General features: G+C 41.2%; 1 protein-coding gene across 18 annotated transcripts in view; it reads left to right on the forward strand.

Annotated features, from left to right (window-relative positions):
• Positions 1-21,280, forward strand: part of BCL11B (BCL11 transcription factor B) — a 196,143-nt gene that overhangs the window by 79,156 nt on the left and 95,707 nt on the right. For 13 of the 18 annotated variants that reach the window (XM_053261170.1, XM_053261180.1, XM_053261205.1 and 10 more), the window contains one exon: positions 9,803-10,009. The exons of 4 other annotated variants lie outside the window; for them this stretch is intronic. In XM_053261170.1, coding sequence (XP_053117145.1) covers positions 9,803-10,009 — 207 coding nt within the window. Of the gene's footprint in view, positions 1-9,802; positions 10,010-20,532; positions 20,585-21,280 lie in introns of all 18 variants that reach the window. One more of the 18 variants, XM_053261258.1, reaches the window with a different exon arrangement.

Raw genomic sequence — 21,280 nt, forward strand, 5'->3', positions numbered from 1 at the left:
ACCTGTATAGAGCATGTGTCTGTTTCCCTTGTATTAGTATCTTTTTGACTTGAATGCTTACCGTATTTTACGGACTATAAGACGCTACGGACTATAAGACGCACCTTAATTTTAATCCGGTTTTTCAGAGTTTTAACATATTAAACTGTTAAAACATATAAGACGCACCTGAATTTTGGCGGATATTTTTCGAGGAAAAAAGTGAGTCTTATAGTCCATAAAATACGGTAGTGTGTATGTGCCATGGGACCCAAGGTAACTGTAGCTCATGGCAGACGCAGTGTATAGAGAGTAAAAAAAAAAAAAAGATGAGTAAGACTCACACACATTAAGAGGAGTGTAGCAGCAGGAACACTCAGGATACAGGCATGTGTGTGCTTCTTCTTCTTTAATGTATGGAACAGCTGCAGTTCTCCAGCGCTAAAATGGGAATAGCAGTCTAGCCTGTCCGATTTTTTACAAGAATGAGTGTGCACATGACTTACCCACCAATGCAAGGGAGTAAATAGGGTTTGCATTGGCAGGGCACTCCGAGCCTCAGAACCAGACGTCTCTTCAAAAGAAGCCATGCCTCTTTCCCAAACCATCTAAAGCAAAACTGTCAGATGGAACACTTCAAGTGCATCCATGCACAGTTGTTTTTAAATGTATGAGTTCAGTTCTGCATTAGCAGTATTTCCCACAGTTCCTCAATACAAATGAAAATAAATGAGGACCATACCTTCAGTGTGGCTACCCAAGTCTCTCTGTGCAATGTAATGTTTCAACTTTCAGTTGGACTCTGTGGTTTGATTTTCTTTGATTGCATTGTGTGTGTGTGTGTGTGTGTGTGTGTGTGTGTGTGAGGATGGGAGTTACTTCTGGGAATGGGAGAGGAAGTACAAAAATAATTCTTAGACGTGTTTGGTATTCATCAGTGTCAGTCTCAAGCCCTTAGTTCCCATCTGCAGCAAAGACATTTAATTCATGCTTAAAAACTCTGTTTGTTTCCTATTCATTCATGTCGGGAGCCATTCATCCAAGGCGGGTAGTAATATAAGCAATAACTAAAAATAGTAATAAATCTGGTTGTTGTTGTTTTAAATTCCAGCTCACTTTGTTGGGAACTGACTTCATATGGAAGATGAAAGCGGAATATACTGTAGAGATTGACAAAGTTTATGATGGGGAAGTTTTCTCTCATCCCCCCCCGCCCCAATGGTCATGCAGGAAAATCAAAGTATCAAATAGATCACATGTTCAAAAGCGGGCTTAAATTCAAGCTACACTTATTGGCATTTCCCCATGAAAACGGGGAAATTGAGACTGCTGGATAGCTCCTGATATGGGAGACTCCAGTTCCAAATTTTTCTTTCTTTCTGAGAAAAATCATAATAAAAACTCCTCACTAAAACGTAGTATTGAAGCTGGTTTATATTTATTTTATTGTCCAATCTTTATATCGCCTTTCATAAAGCATCCCAAGGTTAATGGGACACAAGAGTTAAAATACGATAACATTCCATAAAAATCACATAAACTTTAAAATCAGTTAAATAATAAAAACCATAACACCAGTTAAATAATAAAAACCATAACACCATAAGAAAGACAACAGAAAAAACAGAGCTGAGAGACCTGGCAGCCCCTTAGGGGTAAAAGTCTATTTTCACCCCTTTGCTCCTCCACTGCCACCCCACTGCTCACCTGGCAACTCTAGACCAGTCTGAAATCCTTTGAGGAGCTTCATTGCCAGGCAAAGAGCTTTTATTTCCTCAAGCTTTTTAATCTGTAGCTGAGCTCTTAAAAATTATTGCTGTAATTTTGTGTTCTGTACTGCTGTTCGGTTCCTCTATTATACTGGTTCTGAAAGTGACCTGGCCACATAACCCTAGTTTTACGATATGCTGTGTTTTCCAAAAAGTACACTAGTGCATATAATAGGTAGAGTATTTCTGTATTCTGTATTCCAGTACATCCTTGCAGAATGGGAGTGACAGTATTTTCTGAAAAGATTCTAAGAGGGCTTGAAGATTTATTTTAAGAGGAAGAAGAGATGCAAATTGATCAGTCAGCCAATCAGTTCCAGGTTGCGGTGCTCTGAGTTCTTGCTCATTGTTGCTTTTTCTCATCTTCATTTTAGCATTTCCGCATGTATGAATGTGGATATAGGAGTAGCGACACAATCTGGATATTTATGCTGATAAGGAGCTTCCTATATCATGCCCTTTTAGGCTGGCAGATCAAAACGTGGCATCCCAGTGGACCAAACTGTCAAGTCTTTGCTCTTCTTTGGCAAAATCCAACAATAACGAACAAGACAAATTATAGTCTGCATGTACTGTTGTATTAGTACAAATCTGGATTGATTTCAGCCATTCATTGAATCTACTATGGATTTTCCCATATGCAATTTAGATGAGGATGCATTTCTTTAGCGCATGAAGTGGAGTGTGTGTGTGTGGGAGTTGTTGAGGTTGTTTACATAACCGGGGCCGGGGCGGGGAGAGGCTTGTTTAACTCACCTTCCCCCAAGACGGGCACTTTACCTTGCTGGGAGTGCAGACTGTGCTCCCAGATGATTTGCGCTGCATGGGCGCAGTGCGGAGCTCCAGAGGCAGGGATGCATTGCAGGATTCCCCCGAGAGATGGGTGTACGGGCTTCCAGCCTGTGCTTGCAGATGAGCTGATAGCCCAGGCTAAGAGACCGCTTTCTCCTTTAACCTTGACTAACAGCCGGGCTGAAAAGCCAAGGTGGGCAGCACTGCCCTGCCAGGTTTGGGCCTGATCCCTCCAGTTCTCACCTAGCTTGGGTTAGGCTGCATGTGAGAACAGCTTCGTTGAGAGCAGAAGCAGATAAAGAACTCCAGAAATCTGACATTGTTTGAGAATTCCCAACTTCTAATGCCCTTCCTGGTTGAACTGTAGCACTGGAACCAGTCAAACTGGGTGCAAATTCACCATAAAACGGACTGGAAATCTAACTGTAATGTGCTGTGCTAAAAATTTAACTCTGGTGCTTGGACCAGGATATTCAGGGGCAGACTTATTTAATAAAAAATTTATTAGTCTCAGGCTGCCCTGTTTCTGTTTTAAGGGTGTTACTTGTAAAAGGGATAAAGGAAAACCCATTTACCCTTCCCTCTACAATGTCCATCACTAAGTCCAGTAATTTAGTTGAGTGTCTGCTGTATGGCTCCTAAATTTTTAGGCTGGCTCCTAGAACCAGAGAAAATTTGGCAAGGCCTGACATAAAACCTAATTTAAATCAAAGTAACATATGCAACAAATGACCCGCTCCTTGCTTATCCTTTCCCCTTAAATAGCAAGACTATTCTTTCCAAAATCCAAGGTAAATGTAAGAGTCATGATATGATTAACTCACAAGTCTCTTAAAGCTGTATCACCACATTAAGCTTTTAAAGAAGTATTATTTGCATGGTAAAGCATCTGCTCCTCTCTCTGACAGGGACACAGTGCATGCAAACACCACATAGTCTGGTGAAGGAGGTCACAGGCATAATTATAATACCTTTGTGCTGGGAAGGGCCAGTGTTCTTTCTCCAGTGAAAAGATGAACAACATGTCTTTTGCATTTTTTGTTCTTTTAACCAATGGATGAGATATCCTTGCAGTTTCTGGGGAAAACTGTGTACTTGCCCGCTTATAATAAATATGCATTTACAATTTGCTTATCAGATATTATTGGAGAACAATCAAGCAAGGCTTCATTGAGGATGTGCAAACTGGTCCAATTCAAATCTTCACTGGATTCCCCTTTACAAGTATATCCCCGAACTGGGTCGTGAACCAGTTAAGCCTGGTTTGGTGCCAAACCAGACTGGACCTGGTTTGGCCAGACCCGGACCTGGAACCAGACTGGGCCAGTTCAAATTTGGTCCAAATTTGAACCGAACTGGCCAAACTGGTTTCGTGCACATCCTTAATTGAGGTCTGTAATTCTTGAAGGCTTAACCTTGTTGTCAGGGGAGTTTCCTTTTCTTAGAAAATATTTAGGGTTGGTCTGAGATGATAATTTGGCATGAATAGGCCTCAGATATCGGCTCCTATAGGTTATTGTTCCTCCCCCTGTTGTGTTCTTATCTGCTTTTGTGTAGACTAGAGTAATCTTCCTCGGCTGTTTTTTCACTAGGAATCACTTGGGGAGGCTGTAACCCTGGCTCTTTCAGGGTCATGTTGGCATCCTCTCAAGAGCCTGAGGGCTGTGACTCAATGCGGGAGATATCTGCCATTCTCATATTTAACAGAGGTGTGGTTTGTAGAGACAAACTACACAGCCTTGGTCAGAATAGCTTGTGTTGCATGTTGAAGCCTGTGTGCCATCTGTACATTCCAATTCCTTCCACATCAGGTTGGCTCAAACGCTATGGAGAAATCAGACATATGAATGGGCTGTGCATCCACTTTCTGAGTTTCTGTAACATGCTGCATTGGGCATCTCAGATTAGATCCATGAGCCCTAATAGTATGTAGTATCATAGATAGGAGCTTGAGCAATGAATTGGAAGTTAAATTTCAGCTCTCTAAAGTAGACTTTGGCCAAGCCACTCTAAGCTTCAGTTCTCTCTCCCCCTATTTGCAACATGGACATAACAATACTGTGGTTTCTCAGAGTGGTAAAGATTGCTAAGGTAATGCATGAAGGGCACTTTTAGCACTTATTTATTTTTACATTTAAATCCTGCCCAAGGAGCCCAGAGTGGTGTATATGATTATGTTTATCCTCACATAAACTCTGAGAGATAAATGACTGGTCCAGAATCACCCAATGAGTTTCATGACTGATTTATTTATTTATTTGATTTATATACCGCCCTTCCAAAATGGCTCAGGGCGGTTTGAACTTTGGGGATTTGAACTTTGGGTCTCCCTCCAACATTCTAGCTGTTACACCATGCTGACTCTCATGACTTTTTCGAGTTCTACAGTTTCCTTATGCACTTAAGAAGCAACTATATAAATACTGGCTAATAATCTTAACTTGTCCTTTTAATTTCAGTGGGACTTCCTTGCGTAAATGTAGTCAAGATGTCAGCCGCTGAGGCGCTTCACACAAGCAGTGTGAAGTGACAAAAGGAGGTCTGCAGGGAGAGTGGGTTTGCCCCACCCTCCCCACAGATGAGCACTCACTGTTCCCTTGCCGGGAAGATTGCCTGCCCAGACGAGCAGCAGTTTGGCTCTGGCTCTCCCGCGGCTTGCCCAGCAGCTCCAGGGGTCAGGCGCAGGGAAGCACCGCCGCACAGCGCCCCTCCCCCTGGTGCCCCAATAATTGTGTGGTGCATTACTGGGGCCTTCCTAGTGTTCCTGCCGTGGTTGCAAGCAGCTGTGGCAGACACACAATCACTTAGCCCGGTTTGGGGGCATACTCGTGCCCAAAACACTGGCTAAGCGGCGGGCTACTTTAGAGGGCTTGCCGCCACCGGGAGCTGCGTGGCTCTCGCTGTTCCCCACACACAGCAAAACCTGGGCTGGGCTTCCCTAGCCCAGTTTTCACTGCACGTGAGAATAGCTTCACTGAGTCTTATGAGTAAACTGCTATTTGTAATAGTCCAGAAGTGAGGCTGTTTGGCAAGGCCCTGTAGATCACCCATGCTATTTCCTTTTCTAATTCTGAGAACGTTACAAGCAATTATTGTGGTGAATATGGACGTGGAGAACTGACAACCCACACTTACCAGTCTTGGTGCCCAACAGACACCTTTCTGGGTACTGTGGCAGCTGAATTGAACTAACAGTACCAATGGTAACTCAGACCTTGATGTATTTTCTTTGGATCTAGGAGCCAGCACAAAATTTTAGAAGCCAGACAATGGACACTTGATAAAATTACCAGGCTTAGTGATGGACATCATGGAGCGGGAGGGTAAATGGTCTTCTCCTTACAGTAACAGAATAGAAACAGGGCTATCTGGTAACAAACAAAGAGTTTCTTAAATAACGCTCCCTCGGAATTATTTATTTATTTATTTATCTATCAAATTTGTACACCGCCCCAAACTTTTGTCTCTGAGACGAATAGCTTCATCTCGGCACCACAGTTAAATTTCTAGGCACCATGGCTTCCTGGTGCCTGGGATTTGTCAGGCCCTGTGGTAACTGTATAATATATGTGTGATTAAAAAATGTGTACATGCATGCGTACACACACACACACACACACACACACACACACACACACACACTCAGAAACCTGAATGTTAAAAATAATATTGGGAATCCTTCACACATCCTTCTTGATGCATTAAAAGGTCCTGCCATTATTGCTGTGCTTTTCCAAAGGACAAATGGAGTTGTTTCTGTATATTTAGACATCCCATGCTTGCCATCTGCTTTCCTTGGCTTGGCACGAAAAGTCATTTCCAGATTGTCATGTAGATACAGTTCCTGTTAGTGGTTTCTTTTACCTGTTTGTGTAGCAATTCGAAGTGAGATCAAAAGTTTGCAGAAGAAAAGGAAAGGAATCCCAAGAGTCCAGAGTCTTTTGGGTTAGGGGGCGGGCTGGGGGTAAAAAAAAGCAGCCTCTCACAAAAGCACACAAATTCTATCCTTGATGCTTTGGAGCTCAAGTATTTACGCTGGGGATTTAGACCCTTCACTTGTGGTTTTGGCAACAGCTTCACACAAATGTTTTGCCCTGGTAGTCTCTTAGCCATTTAAGATAAATGACAGAATCAAACGCAGTCCGTACAGACTGGAGCTCTGGATTCTCTGCCAAGGATGAAGTACCCCTATTGCACACAAATGTAGCTGTCAGATCAATGTGCTAGCTGAAGCTTGCGAACTGGGACACTCAACATGGAGAAGGAGCGTTAGGAGAAAAAAATAGTAGTTTGTAATGTCGTCCAGCTAATGGAGAATTTTTATCTTTGTTGCTGATGTTTGTTTAGCTGTAGACAGCTTTGTACAGAGTTGTTACTGTTTAAAAAATAGCACTTGCCAAATGGTATTCCATGGCAGCATGATGAGTAGAAATAGAAGAAAATTCTGTCAAAATTCACAGTGAATTGCATTTGGTACTGAAGAGAATCCTTGTCCGTATGGAAAACTGTGGTGGTGTGGGGGAATACTGAATTGGAGAACTGGGACATGGGTCTTATGAATTAGATTTTATAGCCTCATATCCCATTGTGATCCCTATACTGACTTGAAATGCCCTTGGTTTGTCAAATATGAATGGTGAGGGCACTGATGTGTATTTAATGACTGCTTCTTTACCTTTTGGTTTGCACTTTGCCTTATAATTTTTCCTAAAATCCGTGCTTATGTGTCTTCTGAACATTCTGGCCTAGACATCTACTTTATTTCTGTATTTGGTGTTTGTAACTAAGGGTACAGTTGTTTTAGCTGTATTATTAATATGCAATCCGTACATTATTATATTGCTACAGAGAAATCCTATGCATTTTTACTCAGAAGTAAGTCTCACTGTGTTCAATGAAGCTTACTCCCAGGTAAGTGTGAATAGGATTGCAGCTTTAGTTTTTTAAATGTTTGCTATCTGCTATGAGCCCCATGGATGAGTTAGAATAGAATCTGAATAAAATAAACATGTTGGCCTGTGAGACTTATAAATTTACGACAGAAGCTGCTTTTGATTATTAACGACCCCAATTCAAAGGCTTCAAGTAAATGCTGGCTTTAAATAAAGATGCAACGAGAGTCAGGGTTACTGAAAATCAGGATATGACAGCCTGATGGAGTTCTGATTAGTGCAGACTGAAGGTTAACTTCATATGATGTGTGCCTGTGTACACATTTTTATGCTTTTATATAATTACTTAAGTCATAGTGCTACATTACAACTACTGCCAAGAGAGCAAGAGAGAAAGTGCTTCCAACAGAGTAGGAGCAGAGACTAAATACAGTTTTAAATAACAGATTATTTCTAGATGCATTTTTACACACACACACACACACACACACACGGCGAATAATATAGTTTGAAGATACAATATGATTTTTTAACGATTAGGGAAAGGAAATGTTGCTATGTTCTTTATAGGCTTGGTACGGGAAGTGGAATACATAAAGGGAGCATGCAGAATGCACTGCTGGCAGCAGCTCAAGTGGCAAGGCAGCCACGGCAGCGCATAGATGCTTTATTCTGGGAGCTTGATTCCTGGCACCTCCATGGAGCTGCTCGAGCTCAGAGTCCCTCCTGCATATTGTCTGTGCTGGTGTGCGGAGCCTGGTTCAGCTCTGCAAAACTCCCTCCATATTTCTCCGTTGGCCAGTTGCACTAGGACAGTCATAAAACAATAACCAAGCTTTCAAAATCATTCCCAAGTACATGCCCCCTGCCCAGGTCTGTGAGCCTCCTCTGGTTCTTCTCTCACACTCTCTAAAATCACTCCTCTCTCACTGACCATCTCAAGCCCTTCCCGGTCAGCCTTTCCAGGTGCTACTTTAGCCCTGTTCAGGCAATGTTATACCTGCATTCAGATTTCTGTACTGTACACTCGTACAGGTTTTTATGTGAATGACTGTACCTGTGCTCATTTTAAGAGTGAACCTGGATATAGGCCCTTCAAATGTATGGTGCAGATAAGAAGTACTCCTTTTCCTCATGTTCAACCTGACAAGTGAATAACTGTACAGGTGTACACTGTACACAAATGATATGAGTGTTGAACATGACATGTGAACGGGGCGTTTGTAGCAACACTCCCCCCCACTCCCGCCCCTCAAAATGCCCAGAATGCGCAGAATCTGATCTGGTTAATTGTAGTGTGATTCTTCATAGGCAAAATCATATTTTATCAGATATAGGGTTCCCACTTTTTACCTTGGCAAATTCCAGGCAGTTCTAGCACTGCATTATATCAGTGGGGCAAAATGAGAAAATGAAGGGGCTTACAGCAACTACAATGTAATTTGAGGTATCTAACATGGTGTTGGAAAACAGGTCACTAGTGTCTAATGGCCATTATAGCCTCTTAATTTCTTGCACAGCTATTTTAGTTCTCCGGGTGAATCTGAGAAACAAAATAACAGTATGAATTATATTTCTACAAAACCACTGACCTATACGTGTGTTTTCAAAAAGCACTTTTCCTATTGCTACTTGATGTTTCTTGAAATGAAACATGCATTTGTTGGGAACTGAAGGCAGCACGAATCAAAGATTGTTTGCACACACAATTCTGCCACAAACTATGTCTAAACTCCGCAATTTTTCTATTTACTAGAAATAGAGGCCTCCAAATTACGAACAAGCCATAAAAACTTCCAGTGGGGTAGTTGCCGCAAAAATGACAAGAGTCCTTTGCAAAAGAGCTCATACCAAGCTTTTGTTGACCCATAAACAAAACTTCTTATAAAAAGTTATGAACAGGTTATAACACTAATCCAGATTTAGATTGAGAAGGCAGTAGCAGTATTTACATCAGTGTCTTGAGATGTATAGAGGAAAGGAAAGGAAAGGAAAAGAAGGGAATGGTGTAAGGACAAAAGATAATTGATTCATTCATTTATTAAAATTTATAGCAAACTCCATCTTGAGGGCTTAGGGCAGGTAAGAAGAGTGCTCCCCACCCAAACAGGACCTATCCCCAGAAAGTAAAATAAACCGTTATAAAACAAATCCTGATGAAAGGTCCTAAATATGTCTCCTCTTGTCCACCCCATAATGATGGGAGGCCTTAGTTCTCTTTGATCTTTCAGCTCTATTGCTCTCCCCTGCATATAAGTACCTGTACACAATAAATAAGGCACAGCAGCTGTACATCACTGCTATCTATTCTCAGTCTTTCCCGTCAAACATAGGTACCACTGACAGATTTTTCTATTGTTTTTTCCTCAGGGCCGTCCAGGCCTGCAAAGCTGCCGGCGGCCTCCATAACTGCCTCCTCCCACCCTCACACATCAGTGATCGCACCGCCACCTCTCCGTGCTCTGACCTCAATCCCGCCCTGCCTTAGCCTGCCCTGCTGTGGTGCGCGCTCAGTCTCAGTTGGTGGGTCTCAGACTGAGACGTCAGGCCCATTTGGATGTCATTGTCAGTTGTCAGGTAATAGAAACATTTTATTGTCGCTCTCTGAAGGTCAGCTGCCAACTTGATGCTCTCCTCACTTTGGGAGCATCGGCTCCATTTTGGATATGTAAAGGAAATGGCTGTAGCACCGTAAAACACCCCTCCCTGCCATCTCTAAGGTGGGAATGGAAATTGGCCTGCTTTTCTCTCCCCTCCATTCCTTTTTGGGCCTAGCTTCCACCAGATGTTGCCACCAGCTTCTTGTTGCTGGTTTGTTTATGCCACATTGGGAACAAATGACTGAGGATCCTCACACAAATGTGATACTCTGGTATCAAGATTTCAGCTCTTTGGGCTGTTTACTTTAAGCTTAATTGGATAACATTTAACATCTGAGGTCTTTCTTCCTAATGATTTGCGTTAAAGGCTTTCTTCAGATCTTGAAGGCACTTGGCATACTTGTGGTCCACACACTTTTCCTCTACTGCTATAAAATTGCCTCTCATTAATTTCCTCCTTCTAACCTTGTTTCATCACTGCCTTGTATGGATAGCAATGAAAAGAAGTCTGGACAGAGAGACATTGCACATATTAAAGGCTGTAGAAAGTGTAGACCCCCAATTCTACACAACATTGATCCCTGAATCCAATGGTGAACTATTCAGTAGTTGAATGCGACCCTAAACATGGGAAGTGATCAAAATAAAACCTGATTGAATTTTACTTAGTTTTTCTTGAGGAAGCGTTACCACTGGGTCAGATTCTCCCAGTCTTGAATTAAACAGGCTCTAAGAGGGTTAAATGAGTAAGCTTTAAGCCAAGTGTAATACTTTTTGAGATAGCTTCATTCAGATAACTCCTACTATACACATCTTTTCTGTGGTGCATACCGATGGTAGATCACTGCGGTGAGAGTTTTTCCAGTTGTCAGGTTTTTTAAATGGTGTTTTATTTTTTATTGCTTTTAGTTCTTTTTATAAATGTACACAATATAAACAGCAAAGCAACTTTCCTTCTTGATCACTCTAACGCACAACTTTCTCTATAAGCTAACAAGAAACATAGAACAAAGAGAGAGAAAAGGAAGAAAGGGCAATTCAGTATGAAGAGAAAGGAAAAGAGGAAAAGGAGGAAAGATGGGGGAAAGGGCAAGAGACAGGTCAACTCAAAAATAATGGAAGTACTTGAATTATAGCAAAAAGTCAATCCAGACTTCTGCCAAATAGGAGTTTAAGTTTCAGGTCTTTGTCTTCTCTTCCAAGACATTGTTGCCTCTGCCCTACTGTAAAGCACGTTTTCTATTCCTCCAATGGGATACTTTTTTCTAGTGCAATAATTCCATATGATAATCATCTGTTGTATGCAGTCCAGATATTTTCCCATGGGGTTGTGCTTCTGTCCTCTTGTATTTCCTCAGCAGACATTTTGTATCCAGGAAAAAGGCACCTGTCTTGGGGGGTAGCATGTCTATTATTGCTGCTGTTGTCCTTGGAAGATGGTTCTGTAAATGTCTGTGGTATGTTGCCTGTGATGTGAATGAGGACATGTGACAAAACAATGCTACATAGCCATCTCAAGCCAGGCATAAGTAGCCCTATCTTGATTCTGTTCCATATATGAGGATTTATGCAATGCAGTTTGGTCTGGTCATGACTGGTGGTGAAATTAGGCCACCCCTAACTTGAAGGTTGATTTTCCTTTTTTGGACCCTGGTGAACAGGATGCAGCATCAAAATGTGTATGGAGACCTTCATATGACCTTCAAAAATGTTTCACTATTTTGTATGGAAAAATTTATGTCGCTGTTGCTATTTTTATGTCATCAGTGTACATTGTACTTCATAGAATAAGCAAAAGACAGTCTCTAAGGAGCTTATATGGTAAAGTAAGGACATACTTCTCAGAAGTATGGGGAAAGAAGACAGCAGGAGAGATGGACAGAGAGACAATGGGTAGCATCAGATTAGTTGTGTGAGCATATATAAAGGTAAAGTGTGCCATCAAGTTGATTTCGACTCCTGGCACCCACAGAGCCCTGTGGTTTTCTTTGGTAGAATATAGGAGAGGTTTACCATTGCCTCCTCCCATGTAGTATGAGATGATGCCTTTCAACATCTTCCTGTATCGCTGCTGCCTGATATAGTAGCAGCGGGGATTCGAACCGGCAACCTTCTGATTGTTAGTCAAACATTTCCCCGCTGCACCATTGTAAGGATATAGTGCATGGTCATTGTGCAAAGAAACTGTTCCAGACTAGTTCTTGCACAACTTGTTGCACACTCTCTTGTACAAGACCACAAATATGTAGATGGCAAACTACTTGTGCGTCATGTATTTATTTGGGTGGCTCACCTTCCAATAGCGATAGTGCAACTTCGCGGAGCACTGCAACCACAAAAAGGCCTTCTGTGTGCTCCATTGTGGATGCTGCCCAAGGCTAACAGTGGCTAAGCATATCCAACAAAAGTAAGAATATACATTTACTCATATGTGGGCTTCATTTCATTTGTGGGATGAGGAATGTGGGAGGTGAGTTTTGAGCTGAAGGCAGAGGCATGGCAATTTGTAACTGTTCTGGGAGAGGCAGAGGGGAGAATAGGCCATGCCTTCTAAGACAGCTGAAGGCCTGTGGGTGACTCAGCATGGTAAAGTTGGAGGAATAAATTAAGGGCACAAATGCAAAAAGATAAAGAGAGCCCGTGAGTGAAACTTCAGGTTGTTTGCACTGGATGAGAAAGAGGTGATTTTGTTCACAGAAAGCTCTAGAAAGGACTGATGAGCAAAAATGACTGCTTTTGTGCCCCACTCCCCCGTAAATGAGTGAATACTGACAGCTTTGCAATTATTCTGTTAATGTTTTCCCTACAGATATTCACTTCTACTGCATTTACTTGGTATAATATAGTCACGAGTCTCTTCCATATAGAAGGTGTAGCAGGGAAGTACTACCGTGTTTGCTCACGGCTTCTAAGACAAACATATACCAATAATGGAGAGCATAAAACCAAGAATAGATAAGGAAAGAGTAACTCACTAAAACACACAGAAGCAGGAGACTCTTGTATTTTGCATGCTTTCACTTCCTACTTTATCGTTGTTCGCTGTTAGTTTTTGGACTGATCTATTTGCTGAATGAGCAGTGATATGTCGGGGATAGACTAACTATCATGGCTTCCTGTCGCCGTCGGCACTTAGAGAATATGTTATATCAAAGCACGTGCTAAATGCTTATTCTAGTAGTTGATCTAGTTTTGTTTTAAAGAAACATGTCCTCCCCTTTGGAGAGGAGGTATTTAACCCCTGATTATCACCTTTGGTCCACAGGACAGAGGAAATTAGGTAGCATTTCAAGCATACAGCAGTAAATAGGGACTGACATCTCAACTCCCATGCTCCAGAAGCACCCTGTAGAAGTGGAAACACATCCCTAAAAGCAGGGACATGTTTCCATTTACAGGGTGTGGGAGAGCGTCCCAAAATATTAACTTTCTAGTGCTTGGGCAGTTGTGCTAATAATTCAGAACACAGTGGAACCGTGCATGGGTTCTTGCTGCATCCTGTAACTGCTTGAAGTATGGATGCTTTGGCAGTCAAGATGTCAGCTTCTTTTCTTTGCATTGATTTTTAATGATGTTGATCTTGAAGTCTTCAGTTCACCTAGATAATTTGTCCAGGTTTATGTTAGGAGTAGAAAGTTTTTCGGCATTGTCTTTTCTCTTGATACTCCCTAGCTGAATTTTTAAATTCAGGGGGTGCTGGTGGTGGTTCTATAGCTTGACTGTTGGTTTTTTTCTTTGTTCCACATATAACTCTTTTGACCAGTGGGTCACTTGTCAGGGTTACAAATCTGTTTCACTTAGATCAATTTCCCCCCCGTCTCTACTCTAGTAATTGTTTTCTTCTCTGACCTGGATTTATTTCAAGTGTCATTTAAAAGCTCAATATGGTCCATATTTTTAAAACTAGTTTCCAGTTTGAAATACCTTCTGTCTCAGATTTACATAAAACCAGGAATTTATAAAGTGATATATAATTTTTATTACCATTTTAAAGAAATAGTTTTCATTTCTGTTCTTTCCCAAATAGTGTTCAGCAGCTAACAAGATGTTAAAAACATAAATATAAAATGCCAACATTTTTTATCAATGAAAACCAACTGAAACATAACAAATGAAAAAACCAAACCAAACCTCAATTGCCAGTTATTAAAACCGGCCCATTAAAATCAGCCCAAATATTACGACATTTCTGGGAGATAGTCAGACTTGGACACCACTCTAGAGAAGAGGAGTTGCACAGTTTAGACACAGGGACTCTCTTATTTTAAGACTGGGTTACGATATAATGAAACTTTGGTTTGTGCTAACCATACTTAAGCACTTCATGGTTTGAGCTTCCAGGCGTACAACAGGCAGGCCATGGCTTAGAGCTGCTTGTCTGCTTTTGTTTTCTATCTGTGCAGAACTCAGCTTCACAAGATCACTCCCATCTGCATGGCAGAACAGCAGAGCAACTCCCATTTCCAGCAACCCTCTTGAGATGGAACATTGACCCCCTGGTGCCTTGTCAACGATCTGTAAATTCAGACACAATGAGCCGGGTCTCACGATCAGTGAGAACCGGTTTGTAAAGGGAAGCGGGGCTGTCCTCACGAAGAGGGCTGTCCTCACGACCAGCTTAACCCAGCCTGGGACAGCCCAGGCAGGGTTAGGCTGGTTGTGAGAAGGGGCAGGATGCTTGTGGATCCTCCGCTCCCCACCCGCCTAACCCTCTTAACTAACCCAGTTGTTAGCCAATGTTAAGGGTGCACTTGCACCCTTAACCTGGCTACCGGGTATCGTGTGTGAATTGAGCCCGAGGAGACACAGAGATGGGTGCATCTCACGTGTGGGCGCGCAGGAGGCGTGCCGAAGACAACCTGCTTGGCTGTCTGGGAGGGAATGCAAGTTGAAAGCAGCCTTTTCCCCGTGACCCCCCTGCCTGCCCGGGGTGATTCTGAGAATCACTGCAAAATCTGGCAATGAAAATACATCCTATTACTTTATGGTATTTTCCATTACAGGCTGATCCTAAGACTTGATATACTTACCACTATATTAGCTCAGTGTAACAATCTCTGACTTCACAGCTCCTCCTTTGCAATGGGAAACTTTGGCATATGTGTGTAGATTTGATCAGTTTTTGGGTAAATAATTAAAACTTATTTTTTTAAAAAAGTTTGTTGGGTAAATAAAATTGTTCTATGTCATCCAGAACTCTTAATGAGCTTCAGAAATGGCAATGGTACTCAGCTGTTTTTGTAAATTAGCCCTTTCCCCCTGCTTTCATTTTGCTTTTGCTAGTTTGATGTTCTCACAGGCACTGAATAAAGGCGACATAAGGAGCAGACTTTTGCAAGATGGGCCTGTTCCCTAAAACCTTGCTCTTAAATATCTGCAGACGTTTCTGTTGCTGTGTCCTTTTTGCCTCAGAGAAGAGGCTTCTGCCTGCTGTATTGGATTTTCCTGTTTAAGCATTTTTAGTGTCTTTTAAATTAGAAACTGGAAGGGAGTAACAAAATTCACCGACTTGTGGTGCATGGATCAAAACCAACACATTGCTCTTTTTAAAAATTAACTTGCTCTGAATAACTGCCCCCCCCCCCGCCATAAAGTTGGCAGTAGTTCTGATAAAATTATGCAAGTTTGATGAGGATGACAAAACCTGGAAATGTTTACAGAAATCTGAACTTATAGAAAGATACTGTATATATGTTTGTGTATATACAGACCAGCAAACTACGAAGCATGCCGTTTGTCCCCTATATGCCCCATTACACATATAGATAGCAAAAGGGAAGAAGCACCCTACCGATATAGTGAATGAATTTACTGTTATTCCTTTGTCTCCAAGCCCACTGTATCCTGATGTTTTCCTCTGATGGCTTTAAAAGTTAGAAAATTATTTATTTATATACATGTACAATTATATACATGTACAATTATATACATGTACAAAAGCTGCTGTAAGCCACTCCAAGCCCACAGGAAAGAGTGGGATACGAGTGGCTTACAGCAGCTTTTGTACATGTATATATTTCTGTCCCAAGGGGCTCAGAACCAAATAACAAAAGTTACTGCTGAAATTTGCAAAAGCTGTTAAAAAGATGCCCGGTTTTATATCTCCCCCTCCCCACCATTTGGATGCTCTGATTTAGCAGTATTGTAGGGGCATGAGAGAATAACTCTCCTTCCTGGATAGACTGCACTGTGTATCCTTATGTGCAGATGTGCTTCCTCTATTGCAATGGAGTAAGCTTTCTGAGCATATGTGAAGCTGCCTTATGATGAGTCAGACCAGTGATCCATGGAGCACAGGATTGGCCAGGGAGCTCTGTGTAAACACTGGAGGCTCTGAACAGTGAAGCAGGAGATCTATTGTTGCTTTAGTTGATTGATTCTTTGGCTTCAGTGCTAGCATCTGTCCCTGTGCACAGGGGGCATTCTTCTATATCCCTTCTTTGTCAGTGGCTAGTTGTTTTAGGGTCACTTTGTGAAGGGATTTGAGGTGTTGATCCCCTTCAACTTCCCAGTGTGTGCTGCCTAGTCTGGTTGCCAAAAATGCTACCTCCCTCCCCCCCCCACTCTTTTTGGTCATGTGCACAACCTCATTGACTTGTAAGAGGGGAAAAAGCTAATTCCTGAACCAACTCTTTAGAGATGTGGGGTGGGATGTTTTCTGGGGAAAAAATTGACATTCTTTTATCATGGAAATTTTCCATTTCTAAAATTTCTGCTTGACTTCGTGAAAAACATTTGAGATATAGTGAGGAAAAATTAATATGGTGGAGGCGTTTCATTTTTTACTGTATAAATAGTAAATCAGATATAAATAGGTATAAATGGTAAATCATAAATAGTAAATTGTGCCAAATCAGATCAAAATCTTTTTAGGGCAGGGCTCCACAACTACAGCCCTCCAGTTGCTTTTGGGTTACAACACCAAATCAACCCCAGCCACAGTGGCCAGCGTGGTGTAGTGGTTAGAGTGCTGGATTAGGACCATGGAGACCCGAGTTCAAATCCCCATTCAGCCATGATACTTGCTGGGTGACTCTGGGCCAGTCACTTCTCTCTCAGCCTAACCTACTTCACAGGGTTGTTGTGAAGAGAAACATAAGTACAGTATGTAGTACAGAGCTCTGGGCTCCTTGGAGGAAGAGCGGGATAGAAATGTAAATAAATAAAAATAAATAAAATAATCAGGCACAATGGGAATTGTAGTCCAGCATCTGTAGGAGGGCCAAAGTTGTGCAGCCTTGATTTAAGATATCGTGAAAATTTGTACAGCAATTTTTTGAGAGAAAAAATAACACAGAAATTATGCAAATGAGAGGGATTTTTCCCAGCAATCCCACCCCAGCCCATAATTCTGCAACTCTTACATAGAAACAATGCTTTTGTCTCTGGGTTATTATTGCATTCTATCCAATATCATTTATGTTTTGTTGTTTAGAAGTTTGTCCCAGTGGGGATCCTGTAGAGAGTTTGGGAGGTGGAGTCAGAAGGAAAAAATGGAGTTGTTTCTGAATAAAATCTTAGTTAAATCTATCTAAGATTGCTTTGTGTTTGTGAGGGAAGCAGCTATAAAAACACTTATCAGCTGGATGGTATCTTTTTGGAGGCCACATTTGGTTTGAAAGATTCCAGTTGCTGATCCCTATTCTGTGAGAAGAACAAACTCAGTGAATGCAATGGAAAATGCTCTTTGCAAGAAGAGAACATTTCTCTCTTGCAGGAGACAATGAGCAGCCTTCCTGTGTCTGAGTGAGGCTGTGGATCATGGCCTTTGTCTTTATCTTTTGTTATGAACAAGATTTTACTGATAAATACAGACCTTTTCCCCAAGGTCTTACGAGCTTTATGTCGCCTAATGCCTACACATGTAGAAAGATAATTAATTCTGTCTGGTATTCATATATTTTATCTAGCAGTAAAATATATTCTTTTCTACATATCACTGGGTAAAAGGGCTGAAAAGAACTTGGGAATTGTGTGTGCGTGTGTGTCATTCATATATATATATATATCCGTGAGCACTGACAGTCTTGATTAATGGGCAGAGCTATGAAGTTCAAGGTCCACCACTGAGAAATGTATGGGACTCTAAATCTGAGAGTTTAAAACAATATCTTTCAATTGCAAGGAGCTTGGCTGCATTAGTCATTAAGGCATTCTAAACACCTCTGAGCAATCTTGTAATGTTAACATCAGTTAGCTTTGCTTCTGCATGCTGCATTGTTCAGTTTGTCTGGTCTTCTCTTGGCATAGTTTAAAGGTTAATAATAATAATAATAATAATAATAATAATAATAATAATAATAATGGGTTTGAATAGAACTTGAAAGAGAGGGAGAGAGTGTGCACATATACAGTGTGTACGTACACACAGATATGTACTGTATCTATAGATATGTGATCTTTCTTCCTCTCTTCCCTCCAGTTATATCTCTGTACTCGTTTTTGCATGGAGTTTATGAGATGTGTCAGCCAATGAGCAGCTCTAGTTCAGACCATCCTTGCTGCAAAAAAATGGAAAAGGGGGGGGGAGGGGGGAGAGAAGAGGAAAAAAGAGAGAGAGCCCAATGCAATTAATACAGTTTGTCTAGAAAGCAGCATTATTTCAGAAACGTTTATGTTAATGATATGGTATGTGTTCTGCACATTTCATACTCAAACAAGAAGCAAGCTTTTGTTTTATTCCAGACTGGGTTTTATTAAAACTGGAGGATCAATGGGAAAACAAAACAGTAATCAGAGGGGTGAATGCAAACTTATCCAGTAAAAAGCCACTTAAACTGCTCAAGGCTCAAAGAGAACGGAGCAGATATGGTACTCTTCTTTCACCATGGCCCAGATGACTCTAAATGTACCATAAAATACATGCCAAAATCCTATTAAAGTATGTTGGCCAATATCTCTCCTGCCCCTCCTTCTTTCACTGGGTGAGAAATATAGTAAGCAACTGGGCTATTTGTGTACATATGTCAGAGAGAGAGAAAGAATTACACTCACATATATTGATACTGCATATAAAATATATCTCAGTCCCCTACTGGGAAAATATGGCTTTCACCAGGCTGAAGTATACTAAAGTTTGTGCTTAGAAGGAATGGCCCTATTAACCAGCATTGCTTGTATTGATTGATTTGAATGAAATATTTATGACTTCTAGAAGAATGGAGTTTGTGTATGATAGTTACATTATGTGCAAATATGTTCAAAAAGCTAGAATCCTATGTTATAAACCCGTATTACATCTGTCTGCTTGTCTATCTAGTTTATTTTGTTGCCAACCTCAAAGCAGATTGACTGAATGCAATATTGTTTTTTCTGTATTTTAGACAATCATTATTTCTGAGATCATATAATAGGGAGGAGAAAAAGGCAGAAGACCATAATAAGTTAAGAGGAAGCTAGAATTCCTTTTTGGTGTTTTTCTTCCCCACCCACAGTGCCTCTGGTGCTGTTAATTCAAGTTAAGCATTGCCTTTGTTCTAGAAAGACATGCAAATCGATGCAACTTGGTTAATCCTCATCATGTAGAGTTAAGAACCAGCAGGGGTTAAAAGAGTATTTAAAGATGTTTAAAAGTACATGCTTGGAACTTCTAAGCATCCAGTAAGTGTTTGTGCTTTGTGTGTGTGTATGTATGTGTGTGTGTGTGTGTGTGTGTGAAATTTCAATATTATCAGGTGGAAGTCAATTTTATAATCTAAACACAAAAGATCCGAGGCAGCTGAAGGATGCAGCAGAGACAATGGGCTCCAACAGTTAGAGAGTTAACTGGATTTTATTCTAATACCCGGAGCCCAAAAGCCTGAACTCTTCAAACGCTCCCAATGTAGAGCTAAATCAAAGAATTCTGTTTCAAATCCATACAAGATGTTGCTGTTTTTCCCCCCCTCCTCTGACAGGAGAAACATTTGGAAGTGTAGTTTCTTTCTTTCTTTCTTTTTTTATAGCTATCTTAAAAAGGAGTTTGGATGTTTAGCACAGCTGGTGCTCATTACATTATGCACTATCAATAAAATAGCATGTGTAATTAATTTTTAATGCAGTGCTCTATGCAGCGCTTTAAAGCAGTTACTGTATGGGGAGAGCTGACACTGGTCACCGACATCAGAAATATTAAAGGAGAAGGCTAGATTTTTGCATTTTTTAAAAGGTGTGGAAAGGAGACGGGATCGTCGTCAGTCAGCAGTTCCTCAGCCAAGCATAATAGCCTGGAAGGAACATAGTATAAGGTGCAGAGAGGACTTTTTTTAAAAAAAGATCATTTAAATAATAACATGAGCTACTGTGGCATGGTGGAGTGAATGTTGGACTTGGATGCCGGAAACTCGGGTTCAAATCCCCACTCGGCTGTGAAGCAAACTGGGTGGCCCTTGAGCGAGCCGCTTAGCTTAACTTGCCTCACAATTGTCCTGAAGTGAAAAGGCTGCTCTGAGGACCATAGAAACAGGGGCAAGAAACAGATGCAATGGATGAATTTGTCTCGCTTTTTTTTTACTGGTTCAGGTTCTGCTAAGAGAAGGTTTGGCTCAGAAAACTCTCATCAGAAGAGGAAAAGGTAAATTGAGAAGAAGGTTAGATTCTTTCCCCCCCTCTTCCCGACCAATTCGTATTAAAACCCAGTCACAGCTTGTAAATATCAAGCAGGGGAAACCTCTGGGAAAAGACAAACTCGGATGTAAGTCTGAAAGAAAACAAAGGGGAAAGAAGTTGGTTTTGTTCCAGGAAAATTGTTCAAAAATAATATGAGCCTTTGCCTTTTCTTGTGGCTTTTGGTTGGTTACACTCAAAATAAATACCAAATTTCCTCACTTCATATTTGGGGAGTGACACTAATTTGGAAGACAGAAGGCCAAAGGGCTGGAAAGAGGCCTGCATCTTTTGCTCTGATAATTGACCAAATAATAAACAAATCTATTTGCACTTTTGTTTTCTTTGTTTTCTATGTGAATTATAGTGCCTGCCAGACTTTCCGGGGGGGGGGGAATCAAAGGGGACTTCCATGATGAGGGAGATGTCAACTGAGCTTATGAATATGGCTGCCAAATCCTGACTCTGAGAGGGCTCCTTTACCTACAAACGTTGTGTAGAAAGGAGAACTTTACCAGATGTGGCACTTGCCATCATAGTGCCCCAGTAATGGGAGAAGCTGCACCTGGTGGAATGCTCCCTTCCCTTTAGCTACTCTTAGGGGATAGAAAGAACAATATTGCTTCCTCAGAATTTTGAAATTTTTAGTTTATCTTAAAAATTA

The sequence above is a fragment of the Hemicordylus capensis genome, chromosome 1 (genome assembly GCF_027244095.1).
Source record: "Hemicordylus capensis ecotype Gifberg chromosome 1, rHemCap1.1.pri, whole genome shotgun sequence".
In the NCBI taxonomy this organism is placed as follows: domain Eukaryota; kingdom Metazoa; phylum Chordata; class Lepidosauria; order Squamata; family Cordylidae; genus Hemicordylus; species Hemicordylus capensis.